Genomic DNA, 24397 nt, shown 5'->3' on the forward strand with positions numbered 1-24397 from the left:
GGAGGTGGATGCAAAACTATATTTTGTTCATGCTAAATGTGTGTAATTTGCCTTCACAAATACAATGAAAAATGACCTCTGCTCCTGCAGTTGTGACAATATTCAGCCAAATATTTTTTATAAATGACATTGCTGTTATGTTTGTTAAGTATCATGTCTCTGAAAAATATTAACAAATATCATAAAATAAAATCTGGTTTTGCTTCAGAATGCCATTGTTTTTTTTCAATGCTAAATCCCCCAAAACGTACGGGAAAACTCATTAACTTGGTTGCCATTTCAACCGTGGCCTATCAACACTTTAGGAGGCACATTTTTAACTTTTTCACCTTATTATATGGTCAGGCTAAGTTTCAGGAAAATCAGTGACTATGCATGCTGACACCACTATATGAAATGGTTGGTGTCTACAGAGAATTGCTCTTAAAAACAAACTATTTGTACTTATTGCTGCAAGATGTTCCCTAAAAAGTCTGTTACTCTTTCTACCTATAAGCATTAATCATAAATAGTCTTTTTTTAAATATTTGTCAATTGTTCAACATATGGCAATAAAAAACACATTTTTAAGGCAATGTTATAAAAATATAATTTATTACACCTATAAAAAGAAACACATGTACTGATAGAGATTAATGATACATAAAGCATTAACCAAATTACCAAATGTTAAGATAACTAATATTCCATATCGAAAAAGAAAAAACAAGCACTCAGTAAATGTACAAATGTATCTTAAATGAAAAATGAGACTACAGCATGCATATGTTAACATTTATAAATTTGATACATGTAATCAAATCAAATGAAAATTTCTATAGAATGTACTTCATTTTCTCATTATTCTTAGACACATAAGCCCTAACAACTAATCTGTGAGGGGAAACAACTCCATTTTATTTTTTGAAATTTGTAGTTTTGAGATTATAATTTTTAGCGCAAAAGATAAACATTTGTGTCTACCACCAGTTATTTCCAAAATCTCATGTAGAGTATAGGTTGCACTTGTAAATACAGCTGTTTCACAAACCACGCCTCTTTTGGGGAGATAGATAATATTCATAGAAATTTGCTTTTTTAAGTTCTGGTTCCCAGATATGATCTCTATGTATCATCTCATAGAGACATAACTTGGGTATGTTAGTTACCAGTATAAATACACATGGATAGCGGCCATGAATTATGTGGAAGACCCAAAGTGAAGGGGTAGTACAGAATTTTAGTATAAGTTTAAACTCTTAGAAGTACAGGGTATATAAATGTTGAAAATATGATGCACAGCCCTATGTTTTGACCTTTGTAAAAAAAAAGTAGTGCATATCAATTTTCCATTCTATGATATAATTTTTTACGAAACTTCATAGTAAAAGTGGCATAGTTTTAGCCGTAAAATGAGATCCTATGAGAAATTGCATTTCTCTATATTTACAGACGTGCAACTTAAAGGGTAATTTATCAATACTTATGAATATGAATAAGGAGATGTGGGAGTGAAAAGTCAATGAAAAGTAATCTATCAATACAAGTTAACCAAAATAGACATTTAGAGGTTACCACATAAATCCGACAATAGAGAAGTACAAATGTACAATCACTGTATTGCAAGATGTTACCCTCCCCCTGAAGAATAAAAATAGCTTTCTAAAGAGAGGACTATTAATGGTGTGGATATTCTATCAAATTTGAGGTAAAAAAACAATTTTAAAGTATTATCTAATATAACACAATCAACAAGTCTGTCCATACTTATAAAAAAAAACATTTACACCACATAGAGTCAACATTCAACCACTAATCTATAATTGTTGGATTTCACAATACACTTGAAACAATTTTGTACATTGAAAGTAGCCTTTCTTTGAAAAACACAGATTTCAGATATACTTTTTCTTTACAAAACACTGAAGTATTGATTTCATTTTAAAGAAAGTATTCCCATTTTCTGTGGTTATCCATCAGAATATACATTACCGCATTCAGACTTGTATAGTCCGCATTTTTTTCTCCTAAATTAATATTGCCAGGCAAGGGTGCAGATTTTAGAGTACGATGAGCAAGAAATAAGAGAAAAACATGATTTAATGAGGTTTGTTTACATTCCGTCACGTTTTTTATTGAAAATGTAGAGGGCGCCCTTATAATTTTCAAAACTAATAATTTACCTTATCCATATTAATATGCAATTTTAATTCAAAATCCAATATTGATTGATAAATATCAAAATTTAATGCTTCATTACAAATTACTTGTTTCTTTTCATAGCATTGCATGACATAAACTGGAATCCACTTGTATTTACCAGAGTGAAAAAAGTATATAAATCAGCCAGGAACCAGCTTATGTATTACAATGTATAAACTACAAAACATAATCGGTTATTCGTTCCGTGTTAGTGTTTCATATTGATGCATGCTTTTTGTTTTAGCTGAAGATCATTCAAACATTAATGTAATGGATATATTTAATAGTATTTAACTAAAGAACGGACATGTTTTAGTTTCAAAGTCGTATTCTAGTAATAACTATATGAAGTACGGATTTTCCACACACTCTCACCGTAATTATTTTCAATTTACACGTCCTATACGAACTTCCGAATAACATGAAATACAAATTTCCAAATTCTTTATTCATGATTTTGACTTATTTTAACACTCATGGAGTGTTCTAGAATCATTTACAAGCATTTTCAACTTCTACTTTATGATGGAAAACTGACTTTTCCATGAAAATACCGCAAACGATCACACAAGATTTGAAATTATGGGAGTTTCATTAGACATTTTCAAGCAGTTACAAAAGTTTTTTCCTGACATCTCATGTTGAAAAGGGGGGTGCTGACAAGGTACCAGTGCAGACTTTACAAGCCTGAATATAGTACACTTCAAAATCAGCCATCTACTAAAAATACTAATTTATAATATAAATGTAATATTTTCCCATTCATTATATCAAAATAAGATTACATAAGAAAATATGCACAATTCTCATGTCTTCCTGCATTATATGTATATACATAAATATAAATATGTTACAAAATTGTATCACAATTGATTTTTCACATAAATGAGGTTCTTTCAAAGAAACTCTTAATTCCTAGTATTACATACTAAATTGAATTATGTTCATATCTATTGAAATTTGTAATTCTACCCTAAAAGAAACATACTTTCATATTTATTCATCAATTGCATCATGCTTGTAGCAGCATCAAATCCATGGACATAAAAGTCTTACTAACAGACTAAAGAAAAATAGTCAAATCTGTCTACATTTCTTTTTACATGAATGACAGAAAAATATGTACTCTGAAATTATCAATGAAAAAATATATTTGTATAAACCATAATCTTATTCTTGTTTATAACCTAAATTCTTTTTATTGAATGTTCAGTTAGCAAACATATCACTGAAAACTTCATTTTTTTAATTCTGTATATGTGAACATGAAATCTCAAACCAATAATGTCATTTTTCAATGTAATGTCAGCACAGTCAAACTCTTAATATATCTTCCTCAAACACTTTATAATACAAACAGTAAAATTACTTAACTTTGATATTTTGTATCTTTAAAGGACTCAAGCAACCTCAAAGCATACCTTCTAATAAGTTTTACTTTCAATCATGGGCAGTGCATGGTAGCAAAAATATGATATGCTAAAAACAAGTGCTTCCTGCTGATGATTAAAATTGAAATATCTATTATAAAAAAAAACAACATTTGAAATTTATAATTTGATAACAAAACTTTTACAGGAAAGGGTGCAACAGATGCTTTTTCCAAGTTTTCTTTTTTTGTTGAGATAATACTAAACTAAATATTTTTTTAAGTTTAGAATCAAGACTTAAAAATATATAGCATATGCAGCAATCAAATAAATGAGTTATCACAGTATTTGTCTTGATCAACAATAATTCCTTGCAAATATTTACTTTGAGCTTGCATGCCCTTGGTATTTCTATCTCACAAAAATATGTGAACAAACTATCATGTTACCAAAAAAAAAAATAATGCCATCTTTCTACCTTAAAATATTGGTTAATATTCATAGTATTTCAAGGAACTTACATTTGAGACTTTGCACATACACAGGTACTTTATTATGAAAGTTAAACTTGTATGTCGGATAAGACTCTTAAGGCACTTCAACCTTTGATCTGATGTTCAACCTTCCATTTGTCAACAAATAAAAAGAATAATTATAAGACTTATAATTAACAAACAAGAATCACATCTTTGATGTCCTTGTCAAAACTATGATGTCCTAGTTTAAAGTCATGGCAAGGGCAATATGACAATAAATGGATCCTGTATGCTTCAAACAAAAAATAATAACTTAATGATAAATTACCTTAATGTGAAATGATTAAATTTTACGAGAAACAAACACAATCTTTAAAAAAAAGATGCTCTTTAAATGTATAAAGCATAGCATATTTCATTACACCATTATAACTGTAATTTACTTCTGCATAAATATACAATCAAAGACATCAGACTTCATCATTTCATTTTACATTTCTTGAAAATATAAATTACATTTTACACGAAATCTCATTCAACTTTTACTCAATTTTGATGTGACTGGTCAATTGTATTTGAATTTTACCTGAAGCATTTTAAACATACATATTGTTATCAATACTGCTCAGGTGAAGCAGTCTACTGCTGGTTATTTTTAATGCTCTAAATAAAATCATAATAGAATTGATCACTTGCAAAAATATTGGATAACATCTTTATAATTTCAGTTGTAATAGAGAAAGAAAAAGCACCTTTAACATTGACAACATTTGTACCTAAAAAATTATTTTTTAGAAACATATTGAATAATGCATATTTTAACATCATACACAAGAGAAACGTCTGTAGTCTATAAATATCTGATCCTTTCAATAATTTAAAATAAGTTTCTAAGAAGGACCATCATCAAAGCTCTTCTTTCATAGTTGAATCTTTTGTTTCGTTTGATATTTCATCCTCCTTTCCTTTTTGTTCTTCATTATCTTTATCATCTTTATCATCATCATCATCGTCATCATCAGCCTCATCACTTTCTTGAATATAAGCAGAAGCTTCATTTGCTGGCATTGGTACTTCTAAATCTTCCTCAGTACACATCTCTGATAAAGACAATGAGAAACATTCAACAAGAGCATGAGAAAAGCTATGGTCTTCCAAAATAAGTATTCTATTAACATAAAAAAGCATTAAATGTGCTACATTTTTGTTATAGGACAGATAAAAAAATACTTCCCAATAACTTCAATAAATGTATCTAAATAGTGTTTTTTCCCATACATAATTCTTTGCCCCTAAACTTTGTCAATTATGTATAAATAGGTTATTGTGTTGTTTCTATTGGTCTGTCTGACTCTGTCACACACATTTATTTCCTCTCTCAAGTCATTTAGTTAAAATTTTCCCAGGTATTTTAAGAACAGACATCCCAAACTTAAGAAATATGAAACTGTTCATTGAAGTATTTTAAATGCTTCACTCAACCATATTCCACTAGACCCCTTTCATTTTATTTCTTGTAAAACAAATAGCCAAACCATATCTCTTTAATAACATATATATATATGTTTTCTGTGTGCACAACACATTTTTCCTGAATTCCCTTCATTGGGCAAGCTGGAGTATAAAGTAAATGCTAGCTTTAGTAAGATTTCTACACAATTAAATTTCCTGTTACCAAAATAAATATAAAGTCAAATGCTGTCTCTGAATAATACTATAAATATAACTTTAATTCAGTGTAAATTAGTACCCTGTTAAAAGTGTTTTATTCTACCACAAAACAGGCAGTTTTCTTTTAAAGAAATCAAACATAAGAAATAATGAAGACATATGAAAAATTTCTATAAAAAATATTCATTATATCATTCATATCAATTTCCAATTCTTTGTTTTCAAATATTGAAAAATAGAATGTGGTGATTATTTTAACAATGAATTTAATTGCCATTACCATCTTGATTGATCAGACATACCTATTTGAGACCAACACATATCTTCAATAATTTAAGTTTGGTAAATGACCAATACTGTTGAAGAAATTACTATATAGATAAGTTTCTTTTACTTTCTACTAACCTGATATATCTCTGCAAATTTGTTTTTCTGCAATGTCTAAACTAGTATCTGGTTTGCCTAGCACTTTGATCATATCTTCCTCATATTCTTCTACTAAAGTTTCACACTGAAAATAAAGATATTTGGTGAGAATTTGAAAATTTATATCATATCTATCTATACTTTTACTGTAAACTTTTATACTATTATTGTAAACTTTGGACTACCCTCCCCAGGATACAGTAATAACATGCTGATGTGAATTCTAAAAAAAACAAAAACAAAACAAGACAGCCAATTTTATCAAAATTCAATGTCTTAAACATCAAAGGAATCAGTTTTGTTTAAGATACATGTTTGGAGATGTCTCAGTTATTAAAGTATGTAGATTTGTAAAGATATGTAAAGATATGAATAAAAGGAGATGGGAGAAATGTCTAGAAGCCACAAAATACAAGTAATCCAAAACAGACACCTGAAGGTCAGCATGCAGTCCTCAACCATCACATGCACTAGTGCCCATATAGTGTGAGAAAAGTTTTATTGACCTTAAGTTGCAACAAGTTGAAAGTCAAATCAGCAGAGATTACTGGTAGAGCATATGAGGTATTCCTTCTTCACTGGTACCAATTTAAATGGTTTTACCAAAACCTATTTCAAACTGGCACCTGTGGTAAAAGTCTTACAAATTATCAACACAAGCATAATAAAATGCTCCGCAGGGCGCAGCTTGATACGACCGCAGAGGTCGAACCCTGAACAGTTGGGGCAAGTATGGACACAACATTCAAGCTTGATACAGCTTTGCATTTGGATTGTGATTAAATATTTGACACAGCATAGGTTTCTGACACAGAATGAATGTGGTCTAAGAACTTACAAATTTTAAATTGGACATTCACCTATTATGGTCCAATATCCAAAATCTAAATACATGGTTAGATTCAGCATATCAAAGAACCCCAAGAATTCAATTTTTGATGAAATCAAACAAAGTTTAATTTTGGACACTTTTGACCTCAATGTGGTCAAAGTTGATAACGGGGCCCAAAAATCAAAAATCTAAATACATGGTTAGATTCAGCATATCAAAGAACCCCATATATTCAATTTTTGTTGAAATCAAACAAAAGTTTAATTTTGGACCCCGATTTGGACCAACTTGAAAACTGGGCCCATAATAAATCAAAGCACGAAAGCGCTGTAAAGGCAGTTAATTACAGGTTGTGTGTATTTTAAGTCCAGTTATATCATTATCTTGCATAGTACAGGTGGCTTTCAGTATTTAAGATTTAGAGTTCTCTAATGATATTGAATAAGTTTTATGAATGTCATATTCTGAGCACTATATGAAGGCGATTGTTCTCACTTGTTTATGAACTAGTGCATTATGTCCAGTTTGTACCTTTTTTATCTATGTTTATAGTCAAATTAGTTATCAAAGGTACCAGGATTATAATTTAATACGCCAGACGTGTGTTTTGTCTACATAAAACTCATCAGTGACGTTCAGATCAAAATAGTAACAAAGCCAAACAAGTACAAAGTTGAAGAGCATTGAGGACCCAAAATTACAAAAAGTTGTGCCAAATACGGCTAAGGTAATCTATTCCTTGGATAAGAAAATCCTTAGTTTTTTCATTGGCAATCATAACACATCTCCTTATTTATATAATGATCTATATTCAACGACCTCAGGTACAAAAAAAATGTATGTAACTAAACTATGATGGGAAACCTTTGACTTCTTTCTTTATATAAACTTTTGATTTGGTACCATAGAACTATGTAGAGTAAATGTACATTGCAACGTGTCAACTCTTTCAACTCCAAGCAAAATTATATTTCCAAGCATAAAGTAATTTATGAATGAAATAAAATGCTCCGCTGGGGCGCAGCTTGATACGACCGCAGAGGTCGAACCCTGAACAGTTGGGGCAAGTATGAACACAACATTCAAGCTTGATTCAGCACTGAATTTGGATTGTAATTAAATATTTGACACAGCATAGGTTTCTGACACAGAATGAAAGTGGTCTAAGATACTTAAAAAAATTTAATTTACCTATTCAAACCATATCATTATTATTTGCTTTTATATATAAATCAGAAATAACCAATTTAAAATGGAAAATTTTAAAGAAAAAAAAATCCCCCCCCCAAATTTTTTGAACCCCCTTATGATTCATCACCCCAAAACTCAATCCCAGCCTTCCCTTTGTGGTATGGTACCTTGCAGTACAATTTCAGAGAGATCCATACACTTGAACACAAGTTATTGTCTGGAAACTAGAAAAATGCTTGTTTTTTGGCCCCTTTTTGGTCCCAAATTCCTAAACGTTTAGGGCAATTACCCCCCAACTCAAACCCAGCTTTCCCTTTGTGATATGGAACCTTGTAGTACAATTTGATAAAGATCCATACACTTACACACAAGTTATTGCCATGAAACTAGAAAAATGCTTGTTTTTTGCCCCTTTTTGGCCCCTAATTCCTAAAATTTGGAGGCAATTACCCCCAAAATCAATCCCAGCATTCCCTTTGTGATATGGAACCATGTGATACAATGTCAGAGAGATCCATAGACTTACACACAAGTTATTGTCATGAAACTAGAAAAATGCTTGTTTTTTGCCCCTTTTTGGCCCCTAATTCCTAAAATTTGGAGGCAATTACCCCCATCATCAATCTCAGCATTCCCTTTGTGGTATGGTACCTTGCAGTACAATTTCAGAGAGATCCATACACTTGAACACAAGTTATTGTCTGGAAACTAGAAAAATGCTTATTTTTGGCCCCTTATTCCTAAACTTTTTGGGCAATTACCCCCAAACTCAATTCCAGCTTTCCCTTTGTGATATGGAACCTTGTAGTACAATTTCATAAAGATCCATACACTTACACACAAGTTATTGCCATGAAACTAGAAAAATGCTTGTTTTGTGCCCCTTTTTGGCCCCTAATTCCTAAAATTTGGAGGCAATTACCCCCAAATTCAATCCCAGCATTCCCTTTGTGATATGGAACCTTGTGATACAATGTCAGAGAGATCCATAGACTTGCACACAAGTTATTGTCATGAAACTAGAAAAATGCTTGTTTTTTGCCCCTTTTTGGCCCCTAATTCCTAAAATTTGGAGGCAATTACCCCCAAAAATCAATCCCAGCATTCCCTTTGTGATATGGAACCTTGTGGTACAATGTCAGAGAGATCCATACACTTACACACAAGTTATGTCTGGAAGTTACAAAAATGCTTATTTTTGGCCCCTAATTCCTAAACTGTTGGTACCATAACCCCCAAAATCAATCCCCACTTTCCTTTTGTGGCATTGAACCTTATTTTAAAATTTCATTGAGATCCATTCACTTAAACTAAAGTTAGAGTGCGAAAACTAATGTGTCTTCGGACGACGACGACGACGACGACGCCAACGTCATACGACCACAAAAATGTTTTTGCGGTCGTATAAAAAGGAGTTCTTAATTAAGAAATAAACTGATTCGCTGAGCAGAGCTGGATACACCCGCAGAGGTACTACCCTGAACAGCTGGGGCAAAAATGGACACAATATTCAAGCTTGATACAGGTCTGAATTTGGATTGTAATTAAATATTTGACATATTATAGTTTCTGAATAAATGTAGTCAATGAACTTGAAATCGGTTATATGAATTGAATTTATATTCAATTAAAGATTTCTTGCTGTTGTGCAATACACTGTGCTGTTGTGCAATACTTAATAAATCTGTTGCCAGACTATAAACAAATAAAGTTCAATTTCTTCTCAATGTCATATTTGAAATTGATGAAAATCAATAGGGAGATTACATCAATAGCTATAAATAATTCACCACGGTTTCATGTGAACTGCTTAAAGCATTTTTGAGTTGTTGTCCAAAGACTGGAAAATCCCCCCTTTTTTAATGAATAAAACCCCATAACTCAGAAATGTAAAATCTAAAATTTATAAAATTCTAAAGGGAGCTTACGGATTGATTATTTAGTCTTAGATGCAAGATTTTTTTATCAGTTGTTAGTGGCTTTGAACTAGCTGTCAGTAACTGCGAGTACTCTCAGATTTGTACTTAGTGTCTTTTTGTTGTTTGGATGTACAACTACCCGACCACGTCCACTTGTATTTGTATTTATCCATCTGATGAGTTTAGCCTCTTTCAACTGATTTTTATAGTTCTTTCTTATATTGTACTGTTACACCACTGTCCCAGGTTAGGGGAGGGTTGGGATCCCGCTAACATGTTTAAGCCCGCCACATTCTGTTTGTACATGTATGTGCCTGTCCCAAGTCAGGAGCCTATAAAAGTGTAATTCAGAGGTTGTCGTTTGTTTATGTGTTGCATATTTGTTATATTTGTTCATTTTTTTACATAAAATAGGCCGTTAGTTTTCTTGTTTGAATTGTTTTACATTGTCATTTCTGGGCCTTTTATAGCTGACTGTGCGGTATGGGCTTTGCTCATTGTTGAAGGCCGTACTGTGACCTATAGCTGTTAATTTCTGTGTCATTTGGTCTCTTGTGCATGTGTGGAGAGTTGTCTCATTGGCAATCATACCACATCTTATTTTTATATTTACATCAACAGATATAAAAAATTCACCAAAGTCAAGGTGAGACAACAAAACTTAGTTGTAAGATCTCTGAAATTTTTTACAGGGTACGAGTTTTTCTCATTGTTGGAGATTGTACGGTGACAGTAACACCTGTAACTGCTTAAACCCATTTCTTATGCACTTTAGTTTGATAAACTCACTGAATATCATACCACATCTCCTTATTTTTATATGCATTACAATTTACATGTGCATGTAATTGTAAATATATATATATCAGAACAAAATTCATTGCGTCACTTTTATTTATGCATCCTTTGGCACAATACAAGTTCTAAAATTACACAACATAAAACAACTAAATGTTATTTCAGATGAAAGTTTTGTTTCAGTTCCATTCATAGGATTTATTAGAATTTTGTATGTTTTGCCAAGTCCAATAATTCGCTCTATGTGACATAGAGACATAGTTGACTAAACCACCAGGTGTCGAACATTCAAGAATTTTCAGTGTTTCTGTTTTTATTTGATGAAAAGGTTGCCTGAGCTCTAGGAGCTTTAGGTTTTATCACGGGATATTCTGTGCTGTCAATAATAATCCAAGTCGTAGGAAACTTTAATTTGAAGTTGGATGGTGAAAAATACCTGACTAAACCACTAGATGGCCAAGTGTTAGCCTCACACCACTGTTTAGACATAAAAACAATCCATGTATACACAATATTCTTAACACTAGATTCAATCTAGAATCTAGACAGTTCAAAGTTGGTTGTATGATGCCTCAATTTCATCAAAGTCATAAAAAAACTGATTTTCAACTGACACCCTATCAATTTGAAAATATATGTATCTCAAACAATGTGCTGCTGGACCAAGTGTGGTCAAAACAAATAAAAATTTAGTATACAACTCTAAACCGGTATAAAAATGCATGGCTGTGTCACGTGTCTTCATTTCAAAATTCTCTGCTGAAAACATAGGCATTGATGGTGTTTGCGTAATTCCATCTGTGAAGCTCAACATTAGCTCGGCAGTTGGTGGTGGACAGTCATAAATCCTTTCTGCAGTATGAATGACTTCTTCAGGAAAACCAACTTTACAATCAAAACTTTCCTCTAGATTTCTACTACAATATTCATCAAGTTTAGTTCTTTTGTTTTCACAGGAAACTGCCCTGATTTTTCTTTTTGTGGACGATTCAGTCTCTTGCTTGGTCCAGGAAAATAGGCTGGGAATTGCAGTAGACTTAAGTCTCTGTATGGTGGGTTTGCGCCCTGAAAAAGGTTATAAAACATTAGTTTTTTTTATAATTAAATGAAATTCCATTAGCAATGTATACTTTGTACTACCTGGCGAAATATTAACTAGATTTATTCATTACAATCTGGATAAAACTATGTTTGCCTGATTCAATGTATGTTATGTCAATCCAAAGGACAAACAATGAGAGACTTATGCAACAAACGTACATTGTTTGTACCTAAATAACTATAATATAGATGAGAGCATGTCATTATTTTGTTCCTATTAACATTGTCATTGATATTTTTCAAGAAAGTCTATGAGGCATAGCTTATGCATTCCTGTCATTACTACATTAGCATAATTACTGCTAAAATAATTCTCAGTATGATATACCTCTTGTAAGAAATCATTATAATTGTAGCAATCACCAAAAAATCTCAAACAGATCACATTGAATCGTAATCCAAAAAATTATGACGTCTTGAATTACCCACCCCCTTTTATTCTAAAACGATAATTGCGGTTGTAAACAGACTTTGGTTTATTCGCATGGCGATTACATATATAACTATATATTTCACAAGGAAAATAGAGTTTTACCATGAATAGTTTCCTGCACGTAGTCTTTTTCAGTAAAACGTGCCTTGCAAACAACAGCTGATTGAGATGGACTCCACGATATCATCGTGTTCTCGTCCAATCTGCGTATGGGCCATGGCGTTGATCCAACTTTTCCTTCTTTTTAAGGCATTTGGAAATGCATGTCCTCCTCTTAAATGACATCCAGGTACACAACAACAAGTACTTGGCATCGTTAATTAAAAATATAACTGAAATAGTTGCACAGTGCAGAAACCGGAAGTAGAGGAACAGGATCCGCTACCACGGCGCCACCTATTCAGGAACGATAATTTGCTACTTTATATAACTGCGAAAATAACGTTAGACGGGTTCACGTGCATAAACAGAAATGCGCTTTAAATTGTATAATATAATTCATGTTCAGTCGACCTTTAATTATTATATCAACGACTGAAATGATTTATAAACATCTAGATTGCAGATAACACTCGAAATTAACCAGAGCTCTTTCCACACGGAATTCAAATAATTCTTGTTTGTCAATCGGTTGACTGCTTATAATGCAAAATACTAATATATCAAAAGTTTTTAAAACTAACAAAACACAATGATCGTTTCTCTATTTCCCAATGTAAATGAAATGAAACAAAAAACATTTTATATCGCAATAAGAAGAGGAGAGAATTCAACATTTCCGGATCTACTTGGAGTCTAATGACCCCCCACGTAGATAAGTTGGATATCGCGGAAGGAAGGATTAACCCCGCAACTAGAAAGGCATTAAAGCACTGCCTTTAAAAATCTAAATACATGTTTAGATTCAGCATATCAAAGAACCCTAAGAATTCAATTTTTGTTAAAATCAAACTAAGTTTAACTTTGGACCCTTTGGACCTTAATGTAGACCAATTTGAAAACAGAACCAAAAATTAAGAATCTAAATACACGGTTAGAATCGGCATATCAAAGAACCCCAATAATTCAATTTTTGATGAAATCAAACAAAGTTTAATTTTGGACCCTTTGGACCTCAATGTGGACCAATTTAAAAACGGGGCCCAAAATCCAAAAACTAAATACACGGTTAGATTCAGCATATTAAAGAACCCCAAGAATTCAAGAATAAAACCCCATTGAAATTGGTCAAGAAATAAGCAATTTATATGAAGTATCTTCTTTTGCACAATACTGTGCAATTAAATATTTCTTGCTATTGCGCAATACTGTACAATTGACAATTTCTTGCTATTGCGCAATATTGTGCTATTGGATATTTCTTGCTATTGCGCAATACTGTGCAATTGAAGATTTCTTGCTATTGCGCAATACTGTGCAATTGAAGATTTCTTGCTATTGTGCAATACTGTGCAATTGAAAATTTCTTGCTATTACACAATACTTATTATATAATGATTTACACATCCTGTTTGGTGTGTATCTCCTACCATATCATTATTATTTGCTTTTAAATATAAATCAGAAATAACCAACTTAAAATGGAAAAATAAAAATCTCCCCCCCCAAAAATTTTTTGAACCCCCTTATGATTCATCACCCCCAAACTCAATCCCAGCCTTCCCTTTGTGGTATGGTACCTTGCAGTACAATTTCAGAGAGATCCATACACTTGAACACAAGTTATTGTCTGGAAACTAGAAAAATGTGTTTTTTGGCCCCTTTTTGGCCCCAAATTCCTAAACGTTTAGGGCAATTACCCCCAAACTCAAACCCAGCTTCCCCTTTGTGATATGGAACCTTGTAGTACAATTTCAGAAAGATCCATACACTTACACACAAGTTATTGTCCTGAAACTAGAAAAATGCTTGTTTTTTGCCCCTTTTTGGCCCCTAATTCCTAAAATATTGAGGCAATTACCCCCATCATCAATCCCAGCCTTCCCTTTGTGGTATGGTACCTTGCAGTACAATTTCAGAGAGATACATACACTTGAACACAAGTTATTGTCTGGAAACTTAAAAAATGCTTATTTTTGGCCCCTTTTTGGCCCCCAATTCCTAAACGTTTCGGCAATTACCCCCAAACCCAATTCCAGCTTTCCCTTTGTGATATGGAACCTTGTAGTACAATTTCAGAAAGATCCATACACTTACACACAAGTTATTGTCATGAAACTAGAAAAATGCTTGTTTTTTGCCCCTTTTTTGGCCCCTAATTCCTAAAATTTTGAGGCAATTACCCCCAAAATCAATCCCAGCATTCCTTTTGTGATATGGAACCTTGTGGTACAAAATCAGAGAGATCCATACACTAACGCACTAGTTATGTCTGGAAGTTACAAAAATGCTTATTTTTGGCCCCTTTTTGGCCCCTAATTCCTTTACTGTTGGTACCATAACCCCCAAAATCAATCCCAACCTTTCTTTTGTGATATTGAACCTTGTGGTTAAATTTCATAGAGATCCATTCACTTAAACTAAAGTTAGAGTGCGAAAACCAATGTGTCTTCGGACGACGCAGGACGACGACGACAACGACGACGTCATACCAATATACGACCACAAAATTTTTTTGGCGGTCGTATAATAAAAATCTCTGTTCCAGCAAATGTTATCAAAAAATGCTAATGTACATGTGTAAGAATTTCAATAAAATATGCAGGGCTTTGAGAAAAAAACAACTTCTTTTGATTGGCCTTTCATTACTAATCTTATATACTTACAGAATATTTCATTTGTTTAGTAGCATCACTACTTATAGTAACATCTTTCAATGCTATACCCTTGCCATCTCTGGATGCTGTCGGTACTACACTTTTCCCTCCTTTGGAGTTCTTTGTTAATGCATATTGATTAAATTTTTCACAGATTGATTCAAAAAGCTCTGTTAAATGTATTTCTGATCTGGCATAAGGTTTCTACAAAAGGAAAATAATATAAACATGCTGTTTGCTTTGAGCTGAAGGAAAAGAATAGCTGCTTTTGAAAAAAATTAGTCTTAAAATTTGTAAATGCTTCATTCAAATGTAAATTTTAAATGTATTTCAACATTGGTAATTAAATATTCTAAAATACCTTTATGGCATGAATTAGTAAAGATAGCCTTCACTTCTGAATTCAATATAAAAGCCTAAAGAGGATCTGGAATTCCATAAAATAATAATCACTATTTCAGTTCATAGGAACATACAAAGCTATCAAACTGTGATGTTTCCATATGGTGGATTAAAGTTCATATATATAATAAATGTCCAGAAAGCAATCTTTCAATAGTCAAGGGTAATACTTATACAAGTGTTTTTTATTTACTGGTACAGGTAAATTATTTTGGAGGTAGAATTATATCCATTAGACATGAGGATTTTTTTTTTTATTTCTATATGTAAAAAAGTCTTATTTTCTTATACTCTTGAATTTCTCTTGACTACATTGCTCTAATAGTGTGTTTAGTTGTCTGTCATTAATAGTTGTCTTTACTATCCATAAAAGTATAATTTCATGGACAATGAAAATCTCATGTGTCTGTTATCTTCAAAATACTGCTCATTTACAAGCTTCCAGGGAGCAATTTTTGAAGGCCTTGCACAGTTACTTAACAACTTTGCCCAATGGATTTCTTTGCTTAGTTCTTGAGATAAAAGGTTGAACTCTAATCATAAATTAATGAGCAAACCGGAAAAATTCTGTTTTTGACCTCCTAAAATTTGAGAATTTAAGGGGGTGTAAAAAAAAATTACTTGTATAAGTAAATTTTTGGAGAAGATTAATGGGAGATAATTCAAACCTTGAAAATAAAATAAAAATCTTACAAATTTACTTATACAAGTAAATATTACTTATATCTTCAAGTAAATAAAAATGACTTGTATAAGTATTACCCAAGACTGTTCAACCATATTCAGAACTACGAAAAACTTTCATGCAACCAAGAAGTCTTTCCTTATAAATGTTGTCTTCTTGTAAAATTAGTGGAATGCTAAAAAAAAAATTCTTAATGTCTCTGATTTGACAAGAACAGACATTGAAATTACTACCACTCAAATTTAAAGCAAACCTGCTAACCAGTACAGGTACTTTATCATATGGGAACATCCAATACACAATAAAATAAATATTTTCATTGTTTGTCAAAACTTGAATAAATGAATCTTATTTTTCCCTAATTGTACATAATTATATATATCATAGAATAACAACCCTTTTTAAATATTGAAAGTGTTACTTAAATTTTTTTCTGTGCATGCATGCATGAACTTTTCTACAAATTTATCTTACCTTATATGTATTTTGGTCTCCTTTTCCATCAACTCTAAAACTCCCTACTTGTACAGTTTTCTTTGGGTCAACTAGACTAATTCCATAGTTCACTTCATCAACCAAAGCTCTACATACTGATATACAAATAAAGTTAAAAAGGGATTGCTTTTGTCATATTCACATATTGTATTGCTATAAATCAAATTTCTAAAAATTTTAACTTTTAAATAGTTACATTTATTCATTTTAAAATAGATACTCAACCAGTATTATAACCCCATCAGAATGATGTGCTTATCCAAAGACAGAAATTTCATCAGTGGTTGTCCATGATGTTCATATTATAATGTTGATACTTTTTTTTCAGAATTTAGTGTTGATTATAATCTTTGAAAGGTGCTTTGAAAATTATTAAGAACAGTTGTCCATTTTGGAGATACTATTTGAACTGTACATGTATGCCTAACAACAAAATTATTTTCATTTACCTGTGTTTAAAGTAATTGCAAATGGCTGATATTTTTGTTTGAGCATATTGTTTTTCTTAAATTGTTTAACATTTCATAGCGGTATAACATGTTACTTTTATTATTCTTCCCTTAGTTTATTTATTTTGTATCATAGGTCAAATCTATTTGTTCAGTGTATGTTCACTGGTGTTAATATGTCCTTTGATTGAGTTAAGCCATTTCAGTTGATATTTTATAGTGTGTCTTTCTATGTTGTGATGTTACACAATTGTTTCAGGAAAAAAGGTGAAGGTTTGGTACCATTAAAACGTTTAAACCCACTGCAATTGTTTGCACCTGTCCTAAGTCAGGAATCTGATGTTCAGTAGTTGTCGTTTGTTGATGTGGTTCATAAGTGTTTCTGGTTTCTCTTTTTTTATATAGATTAGACCGTTGGTTTTCCCATTTGAATGGTTTTACACTAGTAATTTTTAGGGCCCTTTATAGCTTGCTGTTCGGTGTGAGCCAAGGTTCTGTGTTGAAGACCGTACTTTGACCTATAATGGTTTACTTTTACAAATTTTGACTTGGATGGAGAGTTGTCTCATTTGCACTCATACCACATCTTCTTATATCTATATAGTATGTTTGACTTTTTAAAATTTTAGTACCGTTATGTCTTAAATTGGTATGTACCCACCATCTCCTTTATGCTTATTTCTATTGGTGACAAGATATATAGGTAGATTTACAGAAGTTACTATATGCATATACATACATCTTGACCATAAAATTATCATCTTTAAAAAGGCTTTCAGACTAACCAGCACATTGCAGCTCTTTGTCTTTTTTCCCTTCAGCAAGGTAAAACAGAAATCCAATCAACACAGAAACAACATAGTACACTTCCATAGTCTAACCTTTGTCTGTCAGAATGGAAAAAAAATAGTTACTATAAGCAATCTTTTATTTAATAAGATAGACCATGGAACTAAATGCTGCTAAACTATTTTATCTTATCTAAGAGAACCCAAAATAGTGAAAATAATTAAATATCACTGATAATCAACATACAAATTTGATTACAGACATCCGGCTGGGGTTTAAAAAAACACCCCGAATTGATATATTGATTTATGCAAAAATCCCTACCCATTCAGATATTTCATAGGGAAATCGCAACCCATTTACATTGTACATAGATTTCCAAGCTAGCATGCCATCTAATTTGAAGGTTAACCACATGGAATCCTTCATATTATTTTTTCAGACATCTTAACAGAAAATGAATATATATGACCTATTGATATATAAATTTCTACCGATTGATAAACAACCTCCATGAAACTGCACCCCATTGATATATCTAACATTCCAAAAAAAGTGACCCATACCAGCTCAAGTCTGTGTACAGTCAGGGGACTTACTTAAATGAGTGATTTTCTAAATCACTGATTCAAGTAGCATTATGTCCACAAAGGTTGGAAGTAAAAGTTGTCTTTCTTTAATAATCACCTATTTAAGTAGTACAAATAAATCACTAGACCAAGTGATTTAATTTTATTGTAGCTTTAAATATACAATACTAATGATCCAGGGACTAATTATGTTGCTAAATTTATCAGAACCAACATCTGTATTGATAGGATGACCGGTCATGTCAGGTGATGACCTTGTACTGAATGATGTGAATCTGGGATAATGACATGAAAAATCACTTGTTTAAGTATCATACCTCTATTTTCTTCAAAAAATCACTTTTTTAAGTATTATTATTTTAATAACCCCCACTAATTTCAACACCCCCGAACAGTGAAATTTTGATCGCGAACAGTAAAATTTTGTTACATAATCTATAAGATGAAACCTTGAATTTTACAGGAACAATACTCCCACTGCTTGGAAAAATCTGTTAAGAAAGTATCAGTACATTATGTAAAGCCTTTATTATAGCATTTTTTCAACAAAAATAGAATTTACAGCTAAATGATTGCATCAAAGGCATAAACCTTGCTACTTAAAAGAAGCAAAAGGTTCATTTTTTTTAATTTTACTAATGATAAGATATAATCTAAATCTATGTGTTTAAAATTTTGGTAAAACTAAATTTCGAATTTGCTACTTACAATGGAAGTGATTTTTTGAAGAAAATAGAGGTATGATGATTTTTCTTAGTCTAGTGATTTATTTGTACTACTTAAATAAAGAAAGACAGCACTTAATATTTATATGTAACAAACATCTTGATTTTTTGTGATCATTAGAATCATTCTTTCATATTTGTATATACTTTTTTACAGAATTTTTAAAAGATACTGTTCAAGGACCAGATACCATCACCTGGCATCTAATGCAATAATGGAAGCATTAGTGTCAATATGATATGACACATACTAATTTCATCTTCAGACAAATATATTTACTTCAATTGTAACAAGAGAGGTGATCTAGTGGTCACAAATACTCCCATTCACAGCAACTGAGAGATCATGGTTTTTTTAAGTGGTCCAAAACATTTCATTACAATTCAAATAAATTTCAAAAAATGGGGTTCCATTTATCATCTGACACCACAAAATTTATAGTACCCCTATCATAACTGTAGAAAGTACTGTATTAGTGAGAGCTACGAAATATCAAACTATACCTGTCTTTAGTGGTCCAAAACATTCCATTAAAATTTCAATCAATTTCAAAAAGGGGTACTCTATTTATCATCTGGAAACCAAGATGTTTTGATGTTTTCCAATAATTAAGTATCATAACTCTGGAACAGTATGAGCTGATGAGTGAAAACAATGAAAATCGAACTAAAGCAGCTGTCTTGAGTGGTCCAAAACATTCCATTTAAATTTCAAGTAATTCAAAAGAGCAGTTCTCTATTTATAAACTTGACCAAAACCACGTTAAAATTTGTATAAGCAATAATTTATCCTCTTCTCCTCCATTGTGACATCACTGAATGTGACTTCTTATTGAATTTTTAGATGCAATGAGTAACACACATGAACAGCTTTTGGTTTAGGAACTGCTTATCCTTCCAAAGCACTCTAGTTCTTGGTTTGGTAAGGTTATTGTTGCTCAGTCTTTGTTTTTCTGGACTATTGTTTGCCATTATATCTGTTCATCGTTTTTGTTTCGAAACCACAGTGTTGTATAAACCAATGAACTCATACACATTTTCACAAAATTTTGTAGTGGTCAGTTGTAGATTAATCAGTATGTCAGTGATAGAAGTAATTTTCATGTAATAGTGAAACAATATAAGTTGATTGTTTTTCTTTCTTATTTTCCTGAGGTGGATGATTGGTAATGGAAATTATGAAGAACTGAAACGTTATAAGAAACTTTCTTAGGATTCATCAGCAGGAATTGACAAATATTGTTGTGTTTACACAACACAATTTACTCTTGAGTACAGATATACCTATGCACCCGCAAAAGTTTTAAGGCACTGTAGGAACTAGATAAATAAACTTTAATTTTATCAAAGTCTACAGAAGATGGTAAAACAAACAAACTCCTGCAGTCAATTCATCATAATACATTGTACAGAGTTGAATTAATTGTTGTGCAGATTTGTACATGTATTGTCCCTCTTGTGTCCGAATCAATAAATATAATAAACTACATTCATTACAAAAGAGGAAAGTCTCAAACATTTCCCCAAACTTAGTTTATTTTGGCATCTTCTGTGGGAATGAAAAAAAAGGAAACCTAAATTTCAGGAAAGTATTTTCATTTTTTGCTGAAAAATATGGTATTGCCTTTGAAGTAGTCCAAATAATTATTTCAATTACGTTACAGGCATGACAGGAAGGCACCACTGCAAAAAATTAAAATAGCCTTTCCAGACATCATAATTATTTAGACCACCTTTGAAGGTGCATAGATTTGCAAAATTTTTTTTTACACACAAGATGATTTTAAGTACATGAGCAACCATCTGAATCCGGGTCTATTCGCACACTTTTTATTGGTTTTGTGTTGAATAATTTTTTAATCGTGTTTTAGTTAGAGTACATGTATTGATTGCTATAAATAAAGTTTTTTTTTTATTGTTTCAAATTAAAGTGAAATTCTAAAAATGTAAACAGGTTTCCTACTTCATGCACTTTAACCGTACACAAGTATTCAAATCATGAAATATTTCATTTAAAAAACAGCACTAAAATGTTTAAGAGTAACTAGTACTGCTTTATAAAATTTGAAAAACAGCATTAAAATGTTTAGAGTAACTACTTTATGAAATTTAAAAGAGCACTAAAATATTTAAAAAAAACCACCCTGAAACATCACATTATACAATGTTATACACCATTAACACACCAATCAGTACTAACTTATATAAACAGTTTATTTAAGAATTAATGTATTAAATTCAAATAACAGCCACAATTGTAATCAAAGTTCAAAGTCTACTATGGCGGAAAATCGTGATTGTGAAATTATAAATATTTTGATTAATACATCTAAAAACATCTAATAATCTTTCGATATTTGAATAATCAAAGAGCTGATTGCTCTGAGGTGGAAGAAGATGCATAAAAGGTAACTTGAATTACAATAAAAGCTTCCCCAACCAACCCAGCCTGCTTTGTCCCATTATTGCTTTCGACGTATTTTTTTCTTCCAAAAATGAGGGGGGGGGGGGGTCGGACCTTTAACGGGACTCCGGGATTCGGGTGCTTTTAAGCTTGGGATTTCGGGATTGATCCTTTCAGTATCCGGGAATTCTTTTTTCGAATTTCAGGATGTCGGGATTTAAATTTCTTTAAATTTGGGACCTCGGGATTTCATGTTTTTAAGCCTGGGATTTCGGGATCAGGACCCCTCCGACCCCCCTCCCTCAAAAATAATAATACTCATAACTCAACCAAAACTTACTATACTTAACATAAAAATCTGCAAATACTGTTGATTCAAATTGAATTTTCTATAACTAAATTCCATACATTCGTCTCAGCATGGTCAATTTGATGCAATGCAATTTCGCCAAGCAATTATAACATTGTATAACAGTAATTGATTTGGTTTCACTTGAAAGTTTTCTGTCAAAGGCAGATAGTTCACTTTAAAAAAAACTGGCCACCAAGATTTTAGTCAACTTTGCTTAAACTAGGGTTTTTCATTATAATCATATATTGAAAAATTCTAAATATATCCAATGCAGATATGTGTCAGGCCAAGGATTGACTGGTCATGTCAGGTGATGACCTTGCTGTGTTATTGCAATAATTTAGAGTCAAGAGCACATGTGAATCTTCTGGTGTTTTACACATCAAACGATGCACCGTCAGTTGACAGAATCACGTGTGCGCTTGACTCTTTTAGCATTTCAAACCCGTTCATTTAAAGTGCTTGACCCATATATATATCATATTTGTTTTTCGTCTAATATTTTTACACAAAAGTATGAGGGTAGGAATGGCATTTTCCGTCAGGAGTCACACAGCCCTTTTCTGAAATTTTTCATGAAAATAAAACTATTGACAGCAACGAATTACTGGTTCCGTACTCGAGCCTCGATAATGTGTGTACCTTAGTGACAAATAACAATAAAGAGCTGGACTATTCAGTTGTTAAATCCCGTTTTTTATCACTTCTAAAACTTTGAAACGTATTAAGGCAATCATTGGGGACATTCCGACAATGACTGACATGAAAACTCTGTACTTTCAAATGGAATCCGTCAATAGACAGTAGTTTGTACATTGATATTTCTGTCAACAGATGGTGCATCGTTTGATGTGTAAAACACCAGCTGATTCACGTGTGCGCTTGACTCTTTATTATCGCAATAACATACATAAATATTCTAAAAACTTTCGTTTTAAAAAACACATGTTGTCTAAAACTGGAATATGACTTAATTGATTGCATTAAAGATCTGAACGCAGATGGAACAACTAAATCCGTGTATTTTTTCAAGCATCATTGATTTGAAGTCGTACTCTCCACGTATATACTTGACTTTAACTCAAGATGGATTGTATGAATATATGACAATTCTGTTTATCATTATTTTGAAACTTTCAGATGCATAATTAAATTTCCCATCTGTGCACATGTGCAGATACGTAACCAACGTGGTTCTGAATTTCGAGAATTTATACCATATAAATATCCTATTAAGTTTATTAAACTTTAATACCCATAATATTATTATTTTTTAATAATTGCAAGGACGTATAAAACGTCCTTGATAAAAGCAGTCAATATAATACTTCCACGATAAAAGTAAGGAGAAGGAACCCAGGGTGAATGTACTCTATGGGGATGAACTCAGGGCGAACGGACAAAGGGCGAACATGTAATCAGGGCGAACATGTAATCAGGGCAAACCAACCCGATACCAAATTCATGCATGCATACTACAAACTCTACTTTAAAGACATCCGGTTACAAGTAAATAAATAACGTTCATGTAAGATGAGATGAAATCTAATAATTTACATAAATAAAAGGGTTGATATTAATACATTAAAACATGAGAGATTATAACATTAACGATAGTGATCGTTTTTCAAGCCCAACTAATAAATTAAATGATGCAGATTAGATCATGTGTAAACATCGGAGTCAAGATATGGCATGAAAGTAGTTATGAAATTGTAAAGCACAGAAAGGGATACAGCATATGTCCTGGTGACAGTTCAATGATTTTACAGCCGGCAGTAAAGGTTTTCAGAAGACTTGAAGTCTTCTTCCACCAAAAATAGGGTGCAAATGTGTGTGGTGCGAATGTGTGGGGTGCGAGCGTGTATTGGGAGCGAACTGACCCGATACCCAACCATCTAGTGTCAATAGCACAGATAACAATTTAAATATATGACAATTTCAATTAAAAATATGCTCAGCTTAAAGTGCATTTTTACCTAAAGAATAAGTATAATCAGTTAGGAATGAGAATTCGATATACCTAAAAACTCTGAAAGAAAACAGTTTTTTGAGATGTGGTCATTTCTGATTGGTTATTCTAAAAAGTACGTATTTTCTTATAATTTGAGGATAAAAAACTCTGAATTGTGGTTTAAAAATATGGTATGTATCACTGCTAAGCACACTTTTCCTACTTCGTAATAAGAAAGTTTGCAAATCAACAAAAATTAGAAATTACGCTATCATCAACCAACTGCAGCTGATTTTGTGCTGAAATTAAGGCCGCTCAAGTCATTAGCTAAAAATGTAAATTTGGAATACATAGAATGCATGTTATATTAAAAAACTTTATCTATACTTTCCTGAAAA

General features: G+C 32.0%; 1 protein-coding gene across 2 annotated transcripts; it reads right to left on the reverse strand.

Moving 5' to 3' along the window:
- Positions 1-577: 577 nt before the first annotated feature.
- Positions 578-24309, reverse strand: LOC127734404 (protein canopy homolog 2-like). Of its 2 annotated transcripts, none has more exons than XM_052244260.1 (6): positions 24267-24309; positions 17971-18072; positions 16716-16831; positions 15164-15358; positions 6104-6209; positions 578-5127 (listed from the first exon to the last, which is right to left on the reverse strand). In XM_052244260.1, the coding sequence occupies exons 2-6, from the start codon at positions 18056-18058 to the stop codon at positions 4934-4936; spliced, it is 699 nt and encodes a 232-aa protein (XP_052100220.1). In that variant the 5' UTR covers positions 18059-18072; positions 24267-24309; the 3' UTR covers positions 578-4933. The 2 variants fall into 2 exon arrangements, with proteins under 2 accessions (XP_052100220.1, XP_052100221.1); XM_052244261.1 differs by lacking the exon at positions 24267-24309 and adding an exon at positions 24069-24251.
- Between the last annotated feature and the right edge of the window lie 88 nt (positions 24310-24397).

This window comes from Mytilus californianus, unplaced genomic scaffold (genome assembly GCF_021869535.1).
Source record: "Mytilus californianus isolate M0D057914Y unplaced genomic scaffold, xbMytCali1.0.p SCAF_3, whole genome shotgun sequence".
NCBI lineage: Eukaryota > Metazoa > Mollusca > Bivalvia > Mytilida > Mytilidae > Mytilus > Mytilus californianus.

Excerpts from the sequence above, each read along its gene's own strand:
- LOC127734404 (XM_052244260.1), bottom strand. The coding sequence starts at position 18,058 with ATGGAAGTGTACTATGTTGTTTCTGTGTTGATTGGATTTCTGTTTTAC. Across the intron at positions 15,359-16,715 it reads GAGACCAAAATACATATAAG|AAACCTTATGCCAGATCAGA; the intron begins GTAAGATAAATT and ends TTCCTTTTGTAG. Across the intron at positions 6,210-15,163 it reads CTAAACAAATGAAATATTCT|TGTGAAACTTTAGTAGAAGA; the intron begins GTAAGTATATAA and ends CTTTATTTTCAG.